This window comes from Microcebus murinus, chromosome 3, assembly GCF_040939455.1.
Source record: "Microcebus murinus isolate Inina chromosome 3, M.murinus_Inina_mat1.0, whole genome shotgun sequence".
Classification (NCBI taxonomy): Eukaryota; Metazoa; Chordata; class Mammalia; order Primates; family Cheirogaleidae; genus Microcebus; species Microcebus murinus.
In genome coordinates this window covers 61675995-61695883 of record NC_134106.1, presented here as the reverse complement: position 1 = coordinate 61695883, position 19889 = coordinate 61675995, and the positions used below count along the sequence as shown (strand labels likewise).

The 19889-nt window shown below is 41.7% G+C and overlaps 1 protein-coding gene and 1 non-coding gene across 2 annotated transcripts; both read right to left on the bottom strand.

Moving 5' to 3' along the window:
- Window positions 1-1060: 1060 nt before the first annotated feature.
- On the bottom strand, window positions 1061-15718 carry MTHFD2 (methylenetetrahydrofolate dehydrogenase (NADP+ dependent) 2, methenyltetrahydrofolate cyclohydrolase). Its single transcript, XM_012788649.2, has 8 exons — window positions 15567-15718; window positions 8199-8383; window positions 6619-6741; window positions 6074-6226; window positions 5563-5670; window positions 4302-4394; window positions 3792-3917; window positions 1061-2294 (listed from the first exon to the last, which is right to left on the bottom strand). Exons 1-8 carry the CDS (start codon window positions 15665-15667, stop codon window positions 2131-2133), a joined length of 1053 nt encoding a protein of 350 aa, XP_012644103.1. The 5' UTR covers window positions 15668-15718; the 3' UTR covers window positions 1061-2130.
- Window positions 2810-2943, bottom strand: LOC142870360 (small nucleolar RNA SNORA42/SNORA80 family). The gene has a single exon (XR_012918770.1). It is a non-coding gene; the product is annotated as a small nucleolar RNA SNORA42/SNORA80 family (small nucleolar RNA).
- Window positions 15719-19889: the final 4171 nt, after the last annotated feature.

Below are 19889 nucleotides of genomic sequence, written 5' to 3'. Positions count from 1 at the left end.
TTTTTTCCACTTGTAACTATAATTCAATAAAATGTAATCCTGTCAGCTCATCTTGGTCCATGTTTAATAATTTAGGTAAGTCAGCAGGCATGGCTTACAGACATGAATGAGCTATACCTCACTTACAAAAACATATCTGGCTAACTATCATCTTCTTTCCTCTAAGAAAACTATCAAAAGAATAAAGCCAGCTGGCAGAGGAACAAGGGAGGTTAACTCCCCAATTGTTCTGTTTTCTCTTTCTGCTTCAAGCTGCCTAGAGCAGGAGATCCTTCTGTTTGCATGAAAGCCAAAGCACACGAGGGCCCCAGGGCCCATCCTGGACTCAACATATGCTCGGCAAACATATTCCAATCTGTCCAATCAAATGAATGCTTTTTTTTTTTTTTTTTTTTTTTGAGACATAGTCTCACTTTCTTGCCTAGGCTAGAGTTTGAGTGCTGGGGCATCAGCCTAGCTCACAGCAACCTCAAACTCCTGGGCTCAAGCAATCCTCCTGCCTCAGCCTCCCAAGTAGCTGGGACTTCAGGCATGTGCCACCATGCCCAGCTCATTTTATATATATATATATATATATATATATATATATATATATATATATATATATAAATGTTAGTTGGCCAATTAATTTCTTTCTATTTATAATAGAGACGGGGTATCGCCCTTGCTCAGGCTGGTTTCGAACTCCTGACCTCAAGCGATCCACCTGCCTCGGCCTCCCAGAGTGCTAGGATTATAGGCGTAAGCTATCGCGCCTGGCCCAAATTAATGCTTTAAACACAAACACACACACACACACACACACACACACACACACACACACACACACACACACACACACACACACGAGACTAAGCCTTAAATGAATCTTACAGATTAAGCTCCTGGCTTGGTACAACCTGTTGGGATATAATACTGAAAGGACTAGGCTGGTTCCTCCACAACTCTTTAAACCTTAGGATTGAGTGTTACCAACTATAGAAATACCTATAAGTTGACTACATCCAGTGAGAAAAAACTATGGCTAGGTAACAACTAAGACAGTAGCAGGAAGACAACATTTCAGAAACTCATTCCACACAGATGTGTTTTATTAAAAAAGGAAAAAAAAAAATCCCTTTAATCAGAAAGTCTGATTAAATTCAATATTAACTCAAGCTCTTAAAAATCTTTTGGGAAAGCCAACAGGGTACATCACAGAAAAGCAGGCAGCTGCTGACAATTCTTTGGTGGAAAAGTAAGTTGCATACTTATATGAGCTGCCCAAATGATTATCAAGCCCAAGCTTTGTTTTTCAAAAATAGGTTTCAAGATATCCCAAAGAAACCATAGATACCCTCTAACAATACAAAAATTTAACAATGAAATTTAAGTATGTAGCAAAAGTCAAATATGATAATACACATGAATAATTTATAAAATAAGCCTTTCAGTCATAGAAAACTAAAATGAGGAGACCTCACTGATGGATAACATACATAAAACGAAGGCTAATAGCCAATGGAACAACTTAAACATTTTCCCAATGACTGACTGAGCCACAGAAAAACAGCTTAGGAAAACTACTAACAGGTAGGTTTTCTTTTTTCCTAGCCAATTCAGTTCTACTTGGATAAATCTGGTTATCCATCAATACACATACAAATTGCAGTAATTTTTTCTACTCAATTACCACCTTTTTCCCCTTTCACTTCTTCCCTAATTTTCTCTAGCAACATTTTTCCTTTGGTTTGACCAGTTGACCTCAGAAGGTTTAGAACCTAAAATGAGTATCAACTCTTATTGGAATAGCACTTGGGAAATGCAATCCTAGAAAAGGCAAATTTTTAACGGAGGTGGCTTGACAAAGTGAAGCATCCATTCTCAATGTGATGATGTCTCCCGTGTTAGTCCCTAGGTTAATGGCTGCGCTTGGCTAGATCACATGACCCAGCAAGATACTGGAATGGTCCTTGGTGAGGTACTGCACAGCCATGTGCACAAACACCCACCCATTTAAGCTTCCAATAAATACAAAGCATCATTTTAAACCATTTCAGTAGAATAAATAAAAAATATTGCATTTCTAGTAGCCTGCTTTGCTTCTTGAGCTGGCTTGGAATGCTCTTCATGACAAAGAAGACACAACAGTTAATTAGTGGCTACTCCAAGCTCTTTAGACTTCAGCACTTCCCGCTCTTCAAGCCTCAGCAATTTTTTTGCAGCAATAATGGTATTCTTCATTAGCATCGCCACTGTCATGGGACCAACACCCCCAGGAACTGGAGTGATGTAACCAGCTTTTTTTCTGACTCCTACATAGAAACAAGACAAGGCAGGCTGCTTCAATTATGACAAAGTACATGTATATACTTACTTACTTACTAATTTATTTATGGGGAAGAGTCTCACTCAGTTGCCCCAGCTAGAGTGCCATGGCATCAACCTAGCTCACGGCAACCTCCAACTCCTGGGCTCAAGCAATTCTCCTGCCTCAGCTTCCTGAGTAGCTGGGACTACAGGCATGTGCCACCATGCCCGGCTCATTTTTCTATATATTTTTAGTTGGCCAATTAATTTCTTTCTATTTTTAGTAGAGACGGGGTCTTGCTCTTGCTCAGGCTCATCTCGAACTCCTGATCTCGAATGATCCTCCCACTTCGGCCTCCCAGAGTGCTAGGATGACAGGCAAGAGCCACCGCGTCCAGCCAACATGTATATACTTTAACATATTATGATAGAAGCATGCAAAGAAAAAGCAATATATAAGAGCACCTTTATTAGTCTCAAACTTATTTAAAAATCACGTCTATATTACTCAAGAGCAACCCACTGTGCAACCCACTTCAGTGCCAGCAGCCTACTGGCACAGGCCAGGCAATGGTTCGGGGCCACAGTTTGCTCTAGCATGGGACACTATGAGAGGCCCAGGGGGACAGGCCTGCCATAAATCCAAACCCATGCATAAGAGCGAAAGTTTCTGAAAACGCTAATGAAATAACATGCACATGATAAACAGTTGTTCAATGAACATTTGTATATCTAAATAATTTACGATTTACCAGCCATACTTTTCCTCCATATTAAACAAATTTGAAAAGAAACCTTCAGTAGGTTAACTGTATGGGAGTTACAACTATAATAATAAACATTACCTTAATGCCTGCCTACGATATTTTCTTAATTTAAATATAATTTGCCAAAGCACTAAAGTAACTTTCCGTAAAGATTTTTTTAACCCAATTTTAAAGGAAAAATCCTTAGATATCTAACCATGGGTTTGACAGCTTTAATAGAAACAGAAAGCTAGGAATAGGATTATCAGCATAAAATTCAGATAAACAGGATACCTTAAGAACTAAAAGTTATTCACTTTTAGAGATTCTTTTGGTGGGAGAGGGAGGAAAAACTAGCATATTCCAGAATTACCAGAATATGGCTTTTTCCTGGACCATTTTACCTTTCCAGGTCTGTGATCTCTCCTCTCAGTGAGAAATTGAACAATCTGTAACAATTTTTAAGAAACTCAATGGTTTAGGAAAATCACCTCATTACATTTTCAAACTAGTTAAAACTCATGAAGTTGTTTCCAGTATGAAATAGTCTAAAGGGAAAAAAAACAACTCTCTGAAAAGATCACCTATAATAATTCTAGAATGGCTCTAAAAGCTTTCTCTTAATTCTTGTGAAAGGCATTGTAAACACTATTACTAAGGTAACAAGAGTTTAAAAGTTAAAAGTAAAGGATTTGTTCTAAATGTCCATTAATAAATATTAATTTATTGATTTTTTTCTTTAATTATACCATTTACCTTCAAAATCCACATCTCCAACCAATCTGGGTTTAGCAGTTATAGGATCTTGAACTCTATTTATTCCCACATCAATCACTGTTGCTCCCTCCTTGATCATATCCGCTGTGATCAGATTTGGAATGCCTAGAAATGGAGGTAGGAATAATTAACTTAGTACTGAAAAGAAGATTCTACCTTTCAGATTCTTATCTAATTTCAATCTGGAAGAATAGATTAACATGTTTTATAAACACCTATTAAAATATTAATGAAGAAACCATTTAAATTTCATATACTAAATAAAAATATTTTGAGGTTTCAGGAATAACATTCACCCATCCTGTCTATAATGGAATGCCAGCAACCAATATTTCAACCACAACTCTATCCTCATCTTCATAGGCAGCTCGAAGTATCATTACTTAGGGGAATGATGAATGGAATGGCAGTCAGGCAGGCAAATTCTAAGAGGTACAACCTCCTACTTCTGAGGTAAAGTCCTTCCTCCCTTCTCCCTTGTGTTCTTACCTGCAGCAGATACTACAATATCTGCAAGAATTGTATGTTTCTTCAACTGCTCTTTGGGAGTATATCGGTGACATATTGTAACAGTGGCATCACCTATGAAGAAAAAAATAGATATCCTGATTTCTGAATCCAAGCTGGGATTGGATTAGGTCTCAGCTAGTCAAGTCATGGTAGAAAGTAAACATCTCTGAAAAATAATTGACTTAATGCTTGTATCATATTAATATTTTCTGGACAGCTAATTGTCATTTACATTTTAAAATTATTATGTAATTTCTTATAGCTTTACCATTGGTTCTAGTTCTAGCTCTACTATTGGAGCCATATGCAATTAAGTTTATTCTTTATCCAATTTAACAGTCTTTCAAGAACTTTACCTTTTCTAAGCAAAATGTCACTAAGAAAGGTTTGTCTTTTTTCCCCAACGTATATTGAAAAGTACCTGAAAATACAGTTCTGCCATTATTTCTCATATAATTATGTAAGACATTATTAAAATAATCAACATAACTGATAGAACTTGATACATTATAGTCGTATCAATTTAATCCTTTACAATGATCTCAGAATTTTTCCACCAAATGACACAGAACAGGATACTAACTTTGAATAAGAACTGCTACTTAGTTCCAACTATCAAAGCTATTACTGGAAATTTCTAATTGTCTACAACCATGTTTATATTCATAACTTAAATTTATTTCTGAGGCTAGTTCCATAATAAATTAGTAATAAAGAAATTCTGGTGACAAAGTACAGCTTCTCTACAAAGGTTACTCCCTGAATATCTGTTAACAAAATTAAAAATACAAATACAGGCCGGGCGCGGTGGCTCACGCCTGTAATCCTAGCTCTTGGGAGGCCGAGGCGGGCGGATTGCTCAAGGTCAGGAGTTCAAAACCAGCCTGAGCAAGAGCGAGACCCCGTCTCTACTATAAATAGAAAGAAACTAATTGGCCAACTGATATATATATAAAAAATTAGCCGGGCATGGTGGCTCATGCCTGTAGTCCCAGCTACTCGGGAGGCTGAGGCAGAAGGATTGCTTGAGCCCAGGAGTTTGAGGTTGCTGTGAGCTAGGCTGACGCCACGGCACTCACTCTAGCCTGGACAACAAAGCGAGACTCTGTCTCAAAAAAAAAAAAAAAAAAAAAAAATACAAATACAAAGTATGTTAATACTTCCAAACAACGACAGGATGGCTACAGAAAGTTCTGACATTAGGAAGAAGAAGACACTGCTCTGAGAGCAATTTCCTTACCTCCAGGACGTTCATGTGCCCCATCTGTGTGTAGTAACATTGCAATGGGCATTCCAACATTTTTTGACCTTCCAGCCACGACCACATTCTTTCCTAGGGTTGGAATACCTATAAAAATATGTGTATATTTATTTGCATTAGAAGTAGTGCCCATCTGTCTTAGAATGAGCACCAAAGGAAGTCAGATGGCTGAAAACATGAATACAATTTTGAAAGTGAGCTCACTAAGCTTCATCAGTCAATTGGAGCTATCGCTTGCTACACATGCTGAGGGCTAAAAGAAAACAGGAGAAAGCACTCTGTAAGCTACAAAATGCTATACAAATGTGCACTATGACCACTAGTAAGTCTTAAGTTTCCTTCACTGAGACTTCTGGATTAAAGAGCAAAAACTGCCCTAGGCAACTGTTAAGACAGGTAATTTCTGGGGAATAAGATTGCTGGAATTTTTATATTGCAAGTACTATTATTATAATACTAATACAGACATACAATTCTGGGATATACCTACCGGTTCTCTTAATTATTTCCCACACACCCCACGGGGTAGCTGGTAACATGGAGTACTGATCCAGACACATTCGCCCTACATTAATTACATGAAAGCCATCAACATCCTTATCTGGAGAAACAGCATTGCAAATCTTTCTCTCATCAATGTGCTCTGAAAAAGAAGTCATCATGGTCTTAAATCACTGTTAGTAGAGCTGCTTGACTCCAGATTTTCTGGTTTGTCACACAAATCCATTCCTTTTCTATGATTTACTTCACCAGCACAGAAAGAACTCACATTAAGCAAAGCCAAGTGCCAATATCAAAGCCAACATCCTCTTTGACAACTATTTTCCCCCACTGTCCCTTGTATTAAGATCTTAATGCTAAATCAGGGCGTAGTTGGTATTCTGAGTAGCTATGTCCCATCTCTAATTAAATATTGACTCTTCTGAGTTTACCTTGCCTTTAAGTCAAGCACCCATGAAGGGCGAGGTGTAACAAGTAACAAGGCCTCTCTCTACTCCTCGGAAATCCTTGTAAATGGCAGAGTCCAAAACTCACCTGGAAGAGGCAGCTGAACAAGAAGGCCATCCACATTATCATCATTATTTAATTTATTGATTAAATTCAACAATTCTTCCTCTGAAATTGAAGCTGGTTTCACAATTGTCTCACTGTTGATTCCTATTATAAGAAAATGTTGCGGTTAAAAAAATACTGACTCATTTGATGAGCACTGCTATGTTGCCTGCCATGCTCTGCTACCGCACAAGTTCTTTTATCATCACATCCATCTCACTAGCTCAAAAACTGAATCAGCTCACAAGGAACCCAAAAAGTAATTTCGCAAACATATACACTAGGGAATACTAGCCAAATACTCCCTGGATGTTATTCTATACAGTTATCATTAACCCAGAGAAATTAAAAAACAAGTCAGCTAGTGAGGTAGCCAATCTTTCTGGTTTGAAAGTCATTCTTTCCACTGCACTGCGCTACCTTCCAATGTCTGAAAATATCATGGCATGCTATTTTCTAGGGGTTTCTAAAGGTTTTCAATTAAAAGGGCAGGAGGCCTCAATCGTCAGTGATAAAAAATATAGTACACCAAGGGCTCATGGGCTCCACCCAGACACGACACTGGTTTCACAGCTCATCAGAAGGAAAGGGAACCTGGTGCCCAGACCACTGACCCACATATGAGCAGCCGGAGGCATATCTGAGCCCATCCTCCTCTTATCTACAGCCACACAGTAATGTGTTGCACCACGAGACCCAGAACACAAACCTTTCATCACCCAGACCAGAACTGCTTCTAAACTGTATGATTGCCTTTGGAATCAATAGGTGAAGAACTTGAAAGCCATTTCTCAGAAGCCAGAGTCATTTCCTTCAAGTATGACTGTATTCTTAACCACATCACTGAGGTCTCTTAATACCATATTGCTCAATTGTTCCCCTACTGCTTCAAACTGCCAACACCCCACCTCAGTCTGAGACTCATATTGCTCAAGGAAAGCAAATGTAAAATATCTTCAAGGTCACCTATCAAATGTTATGACTAAGAACAGAATTTAGGCTGGGCGAGGTGGCTCACGCCTATAATCCTAGCACTCTGGGAGGCGGGCGGATTACTCAAGCTCAAGAGTTCAAAACCAGCCTAAGCAAGACCCCGTCTCTACTAAAAATAGAAAGAAATTAATTGACCAACTAAAAACATATATAGGCAAAAAATTAGCCGGGCATGGTTGCGCATGCCTGTAGTCCCAGCTACTTGGGAGGCTGAGGCAGTAGGATCACTTGAGCCCAGGAGATTGAGGTTGCTGTGAGCTAGGCTGATGCCACGGCACTCACTCTAACCTGGGCAACAAAGTAAGACTCTGTCTCAAAAATAAAAAAGAACAGAATTTAGCTTATATTCCAGAAGACACCAAGAATACCAACAAAATCTCTGTCCTAGTCTATAAACCTCCCCAATAGACACAGCCTGATTTCCTTATGACAGAGTTTTGGATACAGTTCAATCACACAAGCCCCCTCTGCTTGGGTTTTCTAATCAGAAAAAGGAATCATAAATCACAAGAGTTTGTCTGGCATAAACCTCAATTTAACAATGGTTGGGGTTTGAGAGTGACACATACCCACATCTGCAGCAGCTCTGGTTTTGTTGAGGACATAGGAGTGACTTGCAGGATTCTCTCCAACCAGAATCACGCTTAGGTAGGGTCGTTTATTGCCAGAGGCCACCCACTCTTCCACCTCCTGCCGCACTTCCTGCTTGATCTGCTGGGCCAGTTTCTTTCCAGAAATGACAACAGCTTCATTTCTATAGAAAGCAATAGTCACCAAACCAAATAGCTTGAATTTTTGTAAAAAGTAAAGCTCAAAAAAAAAAAAAAACAAAGTAAAGCTCAGACTACAAAAAGTTATTAAAAACCAAAAACTTAAAACTTAGGTTAAAACACATGGTGCCTATTCTGAAGAACAACCAAAATCTGAAGGACAGATTCAAAGTGGTAAATTTGTGTCCAGGAGCATATTTAGGGGGACAAAGTTGACAGAAATAGTTGCTGTCACTAACCTGAAGTTCTGAGAGTTTAAGTAAGTGACTGACAGCGAGTACTGGCCAAACTGGGTCTCATGTCAGAGTCTAGGCTGTTAACTGTCACACCACCCTGCCTCCTGATCATTGCTAAAGTGACAGGCTTAAAAAAAAACGAAAAAGCTTTCAGTTTTAATTGGCATTTGACTCCTCACCACTATAAAGTTTTTCGTTTACGCTAATATGCCATTTGTAGTTCCTATTTTGCCCACGTTGTTAGCATTAGTCATGTGTTTCAAATCATTTCCCAGTTAGTCAATTAGCTTTTAATTTTTATAGTGCTTTTAAATATGTAAATTATGTTACATAGTTAAACCAATAAACAATAAATATACTGGACGGGTCAAACCTCAAAATGCCAACCACTCCCCACAGCCCCTTCTAGGGAAGACTTTCCTGGTAAGAGGGGGAAGGACGGGGACCAGAGGAGGTTCCTTCTCATAGATACCAGTGTGCTCTTCCCAAGGACCCCACTGACCCATAAGGACCCCACTGAGCCATCCGAAGCTGACAGACCAGCAGAGAATATCTGACACCGAGGACAACAATTTCTAGGCCAGCAATGCGCCGGTGCAAAAGCTTAGCCCAACAGCAACAGTGAGATTTAACTGAATCTTTAAGAGCTTCTCCCTGAGGGAGTTCAAAGCAGAACCACAGAAGACCCCTTCCTAGATAGGAGCAACAGGAGAAAGACACAAAAAGAGACAGAAGGAACAGCAGTCACATCAGTGGGAGACAATTAGGGCAAGAAATCAGAAAACTGCTGCCAGAGATGCAGCATGAGAAAACTGAGGACCTAGACGACTCTCCAGTTCCTAAAACTATGTGCAGATCTCCCAGAAGCCGTCTCTTCCCAACAAGAACTGGTTTCATTGGTCCTTCCTGGGTTCCATGCCTGGCGTCCTCAAACTGCGGCCCGCAGAGAACATTTATCCGGCCTGCCGGGTGTTTTTGCCGATGGTGCCTGTCCTGCTTAGCAGCCAACTGGTCCAGGGCCCACAGTGCGCATGTGTGGAATGTGCATGGCACTCTACAACGGTCTGAGGGACAGTGAACTGGCCCCCTGTTTAAAAAGTTTGAGGACCCCTGCATGAAGCCCAAATATGGAAAATTCCAGATTTCTTATTTCCACATAGGTCCTTACCATAAAGTGCCCATTACTTAAAGTAAGGTAAGCATCTCTTAAGCAAAAAGATCCCAAGAAAACAAGTCTTTTCCTTTAGATTTCTGTCCTCATGGCCATGAGGACTACTCTAACCGCAAGACCAATGAAACATCAATTTCCTCTTATGACACATATTTAATTCTCAGGGATAACATAAAGGTACTGAATATCTTGTATGGTCACATAGGATTAATTCTCAAGCCCACTGCTAATTACAATGGAATTTTAAAGCTTTAACAATCTGTTTTCAATGCCTGCTTTTATTTGCACTATGATTAAATACCTACTTTAAGCCAAATTTCAATATCTTAAATATAATGCAATAATTTTATATCTAAATTTTACATTAATCTGTACTACATCCTGTGAAGTATTAAGATCTCATTTTATAGCAAATCAAATACTTTTACCCAGATTTTATGTAATAATAGTAGCATGGCACAACATTCAGAATTGAAAACATGTTAACATTCACAAATCCATTTAAGAATAAGAGTAGAAAAGGACTTCATTAAAAGGGCTTTGCTGATACAAATACTCCTGGCAACATTCCTGATATATAAAAGTACCTGTAATACCTGCCCCAAGCCAGAAATACATTTCTAACCCTGGAACACTATAGAGTGAAAGACTACTTAAATGGACTTAGGATAGTCATTTATATTGAATGAAATTAAGTACCAGGCGGCCGGGCGAGGTGGCTCACGCCTGTAACCCTAGCACTCTGGGAGGCCGAAGCGGGAGGATAGCTCAAGGTCAGGAGTTCGAAACCAGCCTGAGCAAGAGCAAGACCCCATCTCTACTATAAATAGAAAGAAATTAATTGGCCAACTAATATATATAGAAAAAATTAGCCGGGCATGGTGGCGCATGCCTGTAGTCCCAGCTACTCGGAAGGCTGAGGCAGGAGGATCGCTTGAGCCCAGGAGTTTGAGGCTGCTGTGAGTGAGACTGACGCCACGGCACTCACTCTAGCCTGGGCAACAAAGCGAGACTCTGTCTCAAAAAAAAAAAAAGTACCAGGCATATATGTTCAATACAACTAATTTCATACTCTCTTGTCTTGATTTTATACATATTTATACATATATGCACACTCATACATATATACCCTTAATATATAACAGATTTATGTATGCATACTCGTAAGGAAATATATATATTTATATACTATATATATAAATAGTGAGAACTTGGCTTGCACTTCATAAAAAGTTTCTTTTGAAAGCAATAAACTTAGATAAAATGGTAGCAGCACATTCAGATAAAATTGATATACTAAAGTTAAGGACACAGGGTTCTGGGAGAAGCCAGTGTTCCAAGTCCAAGTCTTTGCTTCCAAAGGCTGGTTCTGGGTGTTATGCCAATTTGCTTTAAAAAATAAAACAAAAAAAAGTCAAAGGCTAATACAAACCAAAAACAAAGCCACAATGCAATATAACTGCATTTTAGCCCTTCCCACAACTCTGCAAAACATGGAACACAGCCTTGGGAGTGAGTTATTAACAAACTTTGCATCAGTTTGCCAACGGGCAGATAAAGTAACTACTACTCTAAAATAAACAGGGCAATGGAAACTCAGCTCAGTCCCACAGGGAATCAATTTTTTTCTTTCTTCCTTTTTTTTTTTGAGGCAGAGTTTTGCTCTGTCACCCTGGCTAGAGTGCCATGGCATCAGCCTACCTCACAGAAACCCCAAACTCCCGGGCTCCAGTGATCCTCCTGCCTTATACCTTCCTCCTGCCTCAGTCTCCCAAGTAGCTGGAACTACAGGCGAACACCATGACATCCGGTTAATTTTTTGTATTTTTAGTTGCCCAGCTAATTTTTTCTATTTTTAGTAATGACAGGGTCTCACTCTTGCTCAGGCTGGTCTCAAACCTCTGACCTCAAGTGATCCTCCTGCCTCTGCTTCTCAAAGTGCTAGGATTACAGGCGTGAGCCGCCTCGTCCAGCACAAATTGCAATCATATTAGCTAACATTTATCTAGAAATCAAATGCTTTCACAGATATATTTAGAAAAATTTCCATTAACATAATGAATCAATAGACTAGAAAATCAAGGACTATTTAAATAAAATTCAAAACTAAAATCCAAGTTAGTAGTATCTTCACTTTCCTCTTAATTCAATAGCTCACAATACTGTAATTTTCCATGAAAAATTAATATTGGAGCAGTTTACAAATCATAATCAAGTTATTTGGGGAAGAGTTCTACTATCCACTAATTAACGAGAACAGTAATGAGTAAGAAAGACACAAAGGGAGCCGGGCACAGTGGCTTAGGCCTGTAATCCTAGCTCTCTGGGAGGCTGAGGTGGGAGGATCATCTGAGTTCCGGAGTTTGAAACCAGCAAGAGCGAGACCCCGTCTCTACTATAAATAGAAAGAAATTAATTAGCCAACTAATATATATAGAAAAAATTAGCCAGGCATGGTGGCACATGCCTGTAGTCCCACCTACTCGGGAGGCTGAGGCAGGAGGATTGCCTGAGCCCAGGAGTTTGAGGTTGCTGTGAGCTAGCCTGACGCCATGGCATTCACTCTAGCCTGGGCAACAAAGTGAGACTCTGTCTCAAAAATAAATAAATAAATAAAATAAAATTTAAAAAAAATGAAAGACACAAAGGGAATGGGACCAACATCTATTAAACACTAGGTGTTCTGCTAAGAAAGACTTTTATATACAATTATAGTTACCTTGAGGCTATTAGTAATAACCCTACTATACCGAATAGGAAACTGAGAATAGTAGAAGCAAGATTCAAATGAAAACTTCTGCCTCCAAAGTCCATTTACCCCATACATGACTGTCTCCTAGGACTCAGTACTCTCTCCAACAATGAGGTTTATGTTCCTGGGACCTTTATACTAAACAAAAATAAAAGGAACACATGCAGATTCATATATTTAAAAAGACATAATTGTTTTACATTTACCCAGCCAGCAGTAGGTAAAGCAATACATGGAAACCGTAAATACCAAATGTGCAGTAAAGACACTATGGATTGTCTTTAGAAATGAGGAACCTACTTGTTCATTCAGGAAGGCAGGTGAAAAGAGCATTTATTATTGGGGAGAGTATAAGCAAACTGATCTAGTTTTGTTTTGTTTTTTGAGACAGAGTCTCACTTTGTTGCCCAGGCTAGAGTGAGTGCCCTGGCATCAGCCTACCTCACAGCAACCTCAAAATCCTGGGCCCAAGCAATCCTTCTGCTTCAGCCTCCCCAGTAGCTGGGACTACAGGCATGTGCCACCATTCCCGGCTAATTTTTTCTATATATTTTTAGTTGGCCAATTCTTTCTTTCTTTTTTTTTTATTTTTTTATTTCAGCATATTATGGGGGTACAAATGTTAAGGTTCCGTATATTGTCCATGCCCCTCCTCCTCCCTTGAATCAGAGCTTCAAGCGTGACCATCCCCCAAACATCTCACTCATTGTGTTTGTATATACCCATCCCCTCATCCCCAATTAATTTCTTTCTATTTTTAGTAGAGACGGAGTCTGGCTCTTGCTCAGGTTGATTTCGAACTCCTGACCTTGAGTGATCCTCCCACCTTGGCCTCCCAGAGTGCTAGGATTACAGGCGGGAGCTAGACCTGGCCTGATCTAGTTCTTTAGGGAATGAATTAGAGGATCTTTAAAATCTCTTTTCAGGCCGGGGCGGTGGCTCAGGCCTGGAATCCTAGCACTCTGGGAGGCTGAGGCGGGCAGATTGCTCGATGTCAGGAGTTCGAAACCAGCCTGAGCGAGACTGTCTCTACCAAAAATATAAAGAAATTAATTGACCAACTAAAAAAATATATATATACAAAAAATTAGCCAGGCATGGTGGCGCATGCCTGTAGCCCCAGCTACTCGGGAGGCTGAGGCAGCAGGATTGCTTGAGCCCAGGAGTTTGAGGTTGCTGTGAGCTAGGCTGATGCCACGGCACTCACTCTAGTTGGGCAACAAAGCAAGACTCTGTCTCAAAAAATAAATAAATAAATAACAAAAGCCTAGAATAAGGTCTTGCCCCCAGGCACACGCAGCTAGCAAGTAAGTGCTCAGGAGGGGGTAGGGGGGAGAGAACAGACAGTAATGAAAGCCGAGGTTGAAAAGGCAGGTCAGTGTCTAACCAAAGAATGTTCCCTTCCAAGTCTTCCTTCAAGAACTCATTAATACACATTCTGTGTTCCAACAAGCAGCGCTTTGGAAATGTCTCTAACAGCATTTTTACCCTGCATTTGCCAGGAATGTGAGTTCCACTAAGGAAAGAAGAGTCTTTATGATTTCTAACTTTGCACACCATAGAACAGTGCCTGGCACAGTGAACATTTGCTGGAAAAATGAAGGGGCTGCCGTTATAAGGCGCAGGGCTTTAGCAATGCAAATACTCTAAAGATTGACAGGAAAGAGGGTGCACAGATTTAGGGAGAGAAATCACAACCTCCCAAAAGACCCTTCAACCTAGGTTTAGAAATGGGAGTTTGAGGTCCAGAAAGCTCAGGAAAAAATCAACCTCTAAAGAAATACAAATAGATGGCCGGGCGCGGTGGCTCACGCCTGTAATCCTAGCTCTCTGGGAGGCCGAGGCGGGCGGATTGCTCGAGGTCAGGAGTTCGAAACTAGCCTGAGCAAGAGCGAGACCCCGTCTCTACTATAAATAGAAATAAATTAATTGGCCAACTAATATATATACAAAAAATTAGCCGGGCATGGTGGTGCATGCCTGTAGTCCCAGCTACTTGGGAGGCTGAGGCAGGAGGATCACTTGAGCCCAGGAGTTTGAGGTTGCTGTGAGCTAGGCTGACGCCACGGCACTCACTCTGGCCTGGGCAACAAAGCGAGACTCTGTCTCAAAAAAAAAAAAAAAAAGAAAGAAATACAAATAGAGCTTTTCCTTTCCTTCTTCTGGGTAATTTTTTCTTACTGAGGCAAAATACATGTAACATAAAATTTACCATCTTAACCATTTTTAAGCGTACAGTTCAGTGGTTATTAAGCATTTAGATTGTGCAACCATCACCACTAACCACCTCCAGAACTCTTCATCTTGTAAAACTGAAACTCTATACATAGTCATGACACAATAACTCTCCACTCCCCCTTCCTCCCTTCCCCTGGCAACCTCCTGGGTATTTACCATCTCGAGTTACCGGGCCTGGCACTAACCCGCTCGACTAGCGCTTCACTCTAGGCGAGCCAGGGGCAGCTTGAGGAGCAGCGCGAGCCACACCCTCCCCGGAGGCGGGGCCCGCGCGGGTACCCGGCGAGCAAGCCGGCTGGCGGATTTCATCAGACTGCACCGCGGCCCTCCGCCGCTAGGGTCCCGGGAAGGGATGGCTCGTTCAAGGCGGCTCTCTCTGAACCTCCCTGGCGCTCGCTGTCCCCAGGGCAACTCTCGGCATCACAGCCAGGGCCAGCCGGCAGGTTCCGGCCGGTAACCTTCGCATCCTCCCACGGGAACTGGGACGCCGAGGGCCCGCCTGCACCCTCGCTCCGCACCGTCGGCCCCGTCCCGCCGGCGGACTGGCCCCGAGAAGACCTGGCGATGCCCGGAGCACGCGTCAGACCGGCTCCCTCAGAAAGGCTGGCCTCCCGGTGCCAGGCCACCCCGCCAGACCCCTCTCAGCGGCCACCACCGCCGGGCAGAGATGCTCAGGGAGGACGTTCCTTGGCGTCCCTCGGGAGCCCGGGTGGCCGCCACCCTGCCTTCCCCTCGGCTTTCCTTGCTGACCCAGCTCCCAGACCCCTTACCGAACTGCAGCGAGGTGGAAGGGGCGATGGCGGAGACAACAGCTCTGCGCGGGGCGGAACAACCGAGAGGCCAACACGGACACAAGGGAAGTTGCAGCCATAGCCCCTGCCGGTGCCCGCGCCGGGAGGGAAGCGCGCGCGCCAGGGCAGCGCGGTTATACCGCGGCCGCGTGGCAGGCCCCGCCTCCCTCCGGCCCCCATTGGTCTCTGCCCCACGCCACTGGCTGTCTGTTGGGCCCGCTGAAGCTGAAGGAGCCAATCGGTTGGCCTCATTAAACGTAAGCAAAGCCTAGAAGAGCCCTGCTTTTGATTGGAACGAGAAGAGCCTAGAGCGAGGCCCTGGAAGGCTCCGGAGCCTCGGTAACATCCTGTGATTGGCTGATGAAGTCAAGCCCCTGCCTGACTCAGCTCCTGTCACCGAAGCCCGGCCACCACGAGCGAAAGTTCATTCATTCATTCGTCGAACCGATATATCTGAGCGCCTACTGTGTGCCAGGCACTGTTAAGGGAAGATGAAAAGACAGGCAGCTAGAACACCCACAAATGAATGTAGAAGCATTGACGAGGTTATAAAAATCACCATTCGGCAAAATCTGATTCAGAGTCTTCAATGGACGTCAAAACAACTTGGTGAAAGTTAGATGTGGAGCAAGGTATTTACATATAGAATTGTCAGATCTAGCAAGTGAAAACACAAGACACCCAATTAAGTTAGAATTTTAGATAAACAATTTTTGGAAATCATAGTTACACTTTAAAAAGTATTTGTTGGCCGGGCGTGGTGGCTCACGCCTGTAATCCTAGCACTCTGGGAGGCAGAGGTGGGCGGATTGTTCGAGGTCAGGAGTTCGAAACCAGCCTGAGCAAGAGTGAGACCCCATCTCTACTATAAAATAGAACGAAATTAATTGGCCAACTAATATATATTTAAAATATTAGCCAGGCATGGTGGTGCATGCCGGTAGTCCCAGCTACTCTGGAGGCTGAGGCAGCAGGATCGCTTGAGCCCAGGAGTTTGAGGTTGCTGTGAGCTAGGCTGACGCCACAGCACTCACTGTAGCCTGGGCAACAAAGCGAGACTCTGTCTCAATCAATCAATCAATAAATAAATAAATAAATAAAAATAAAAAGTATTTGTTGGCTGGTCCGATGGTAGTGGGTTATCAGAACTTATTAACATTAGTGTCACTAAAGTTAGTATTCAACCTCCCACTGCTAAATTTGACTGGCTTTATAAATAAATAAATAAATAAAAATAAAAAGTATTTGTTGTTTATCTAGAATTCAAATTCAACTGGGCTTCCTGTATTTTCTCTGGCAGTCCTTTTGCATAGTCTCAAAGTATCTCTCCCCCTGGCCCCCCAAAATATTAATGACAAAAAATGAAAATGGTAAATTTACAGTGGAGAAACCTGACAGTCAGCTATCACCTCACCCAAGTGATCAAAATTAACACCATCCATTAATGGAGCAAACACACATGATGTGCCTTCTGATATGATGCATTGAGGACACAACACTTCTTGCAACACTAGCTTGCAATGAGTCTGAAATTTTTATTTTATTTTATTTTATTTTTGGTTGAGACAGAGTCTCGCTTTGTTGCCCAGGCTAGAGTGAGTGAGTGCCCTGGCATCAGCCTACCTCACAGCAACCTCAAACTCCTGGGCTCAAGCAATCCTTCTGCCTCAGCCTCCCCAGTAGCTGGGACAACAGGCATGCGCCACCATGCCCTGCTAATTTTTTCTATATATATTAGTTGGCCAATTAATTTCTATTTATAGTAGAGACAGGGTCTCACTCTTGCTCAGGCTGCTTTTGAAGTCCTGACCTTGAGCAATCCACCGACCTCAGCCTCCCAAAGTGCTAGGATTACAGGCGTGAGCCACTGAGCCCGGCCGAGTATCAAAATTTTAATGAAATTATTTTCCTAAACCAATGAGTCTCCTAAAAACTGTTACAAATTTCTCATTTTCACATTGAGAAGACAGATCGCAGACCTAGAATGCTAAAACTATTCAGGAAAAAAGCACAGCCCTGACAACCCTGAAGTTTTGGAACACACTAGTAGATCTGAATCTAATCATGAGGAAATATCAGACAAGACCAAAGTGAGAGATATTCTACAAGTTAAATCAGATAAATCACCTGTGCTCTTTGAAAATGTCAAGGCCATAAAAGACAAACAATGAGGAATTGTTCTAGATAGGACGACTAAATGCTTTGTGATTCTGGATTGGCTTATGGACCAAAATTTTTTTCTTTCGTTTTTTTTTTTCTTTTTTCTTTCTTCTTTTGCCATAAATGACATTGTTGGACAATTGGAAACATATGAAAAAAAAAGTCTATAATTAGGTAATAGCATCTTATCAGTGTTAATTTCCTGATTTAGCTAATCATATTGTGGTAATGCAAGAGAATGTACTGTACTTGCTTTAAAAGATAAAGGAACATCATGTCTACAGCTTACTTTCAAATGGATCCGAAAAAAATAATGTTATGTATTAGTTTGCTAGGACTACCATAGAATACCACAGATACCATAGATACCATAGGCTGGGTATCTTAAAACAACAGAAATTTATTTTTTCACAGGTCTGGAGGCTTAAAGTACAAAATCAAAGTGTTGACAGGGTTGGTTCCTCCTGAGGCCACCAGGCTTGGCTTGCAGATGGCTGTGTGCTTGCTGTGTCCTGGCCTTTGCTCTGTGCACATGCATCCCTGATGTCCCTCTCTCTGTATGTCTTAACCTCATTTTATAAGTGCACCAGTCAGATTGGGTTAGGGCTCACCCTTACAGCCTCATTTTAACTTAATTATCACGTTAAAGGTCCTATCTCCAAATACAGTTCCATTCTAAGGTTAGGGTTTCAACACTGAATTTTAGAGGGGACACAATTCAGCCCATAGCGATGTATATACTTAAAGAGAAACTGATAAAAATGAATGGCAAATGTAAGATACTAACAACTGGGAATGGCCTAGCATGGTGGCTCACACCTGTAATCCTAGTATTCTGGGAGGCCAAGGCAGGAGGACAGTTTGAGCTCAGGAGTTTGAGACCAGCCTGAGCAAGAGTGAGACCCTGTTTCTACTAAAAAAATAGAAAGAAATTAGCTGGACAACTAAAAATATATAGAGAAAAAATTAGCCAGGCTTGGTGGCACATGCCTGTGGTCCCAACTACTCAGTAGGCTGAGGCAGAAGGATCGCTTGGGCCCAGGAATTTGAGGTTGCTGTGAGCTAGGCTGACGCCACGGCACTCTAGTCCAGGCAACAGAGTAAGACTGCCTCAAAAAAAAAAAATAAAAAATAAAAAAAATGGGAATGTGGGTGAAAAGTATACGAGAATTTTTTGAACTTGTCCTGCAACCTTTCTGTATGTCTGAAATGATTTAAAAATAAAGAGACCAATAATATTTCTGCCTTTAAGGGCTTGGGGTAAAGCAGACACACTGAACAAGAGAAGAGACTAAGGAAAAGAGTGCAGTGCTGAAAACCCTCAAGGCAGCGGATATGAACGGTTGCATGATAAGTCAGGGCGTGGCCTACAGGTTACAGGACTGGGTGTGAATGATTTGTAGAACTTGTCCCCAGCAAGGTGTGATAACAAAGCACCTTACAACTTGGACCTTGGAACAGTGACTGGGAAAAGGGAAAGGAAACCGACATGTCTGCTTTCAAGAAACCTTTTCACCCACCCTGCAAAATTTGGGAAATTTTCTTTTACCAAATGGAAACTCTCAAGAGTGAAACCCTATGCGAACATTGTTATATAGTTTTTTTTTGTTTTTGGTTTTTTTTTTTTTTGAGACAGAGTCTCACTTTGTTGCCCAGGCTAGAGTGAGTGCCGTGGTGTCAGCCTAGCTCACAGCAACCTCAAACTCCTGGGCTCGAGTGATCCTTCTGCCTCAGCCTCCCGGGTAGCTGGGACTACAGGCATGCACCACCATGCCCGGCTAATTTTTTATATATATATCAGTTGGCCAATTAATTTCTTTCTATTTATAGTAGAGACGGGGTCTCGCTCTTGCTCAGGCTGGTTTTGAACTCCTGACCTTGAGCAATCTGCCCGCCTCGGCCTCCCAAGAGCTAGGATTACAGGCGTGAGCCACAGCGCCCGGCCCTGTTATATAGTTTTTATATGCTCAACAAAAGGACCTGCTTCTATGGTCCCACAATAGTCCACTGTATTAAAATATCATTTGTTTAACAAAAATTTTTTATGCCCCAATTTTTAGTCCAAATTCTTTGGGGTGGAGGTGCTCAGTCTCTTCCATATCCCAGCCCCAACTAGTTTTTCTGCCTGGCCTTTCTTGGCTC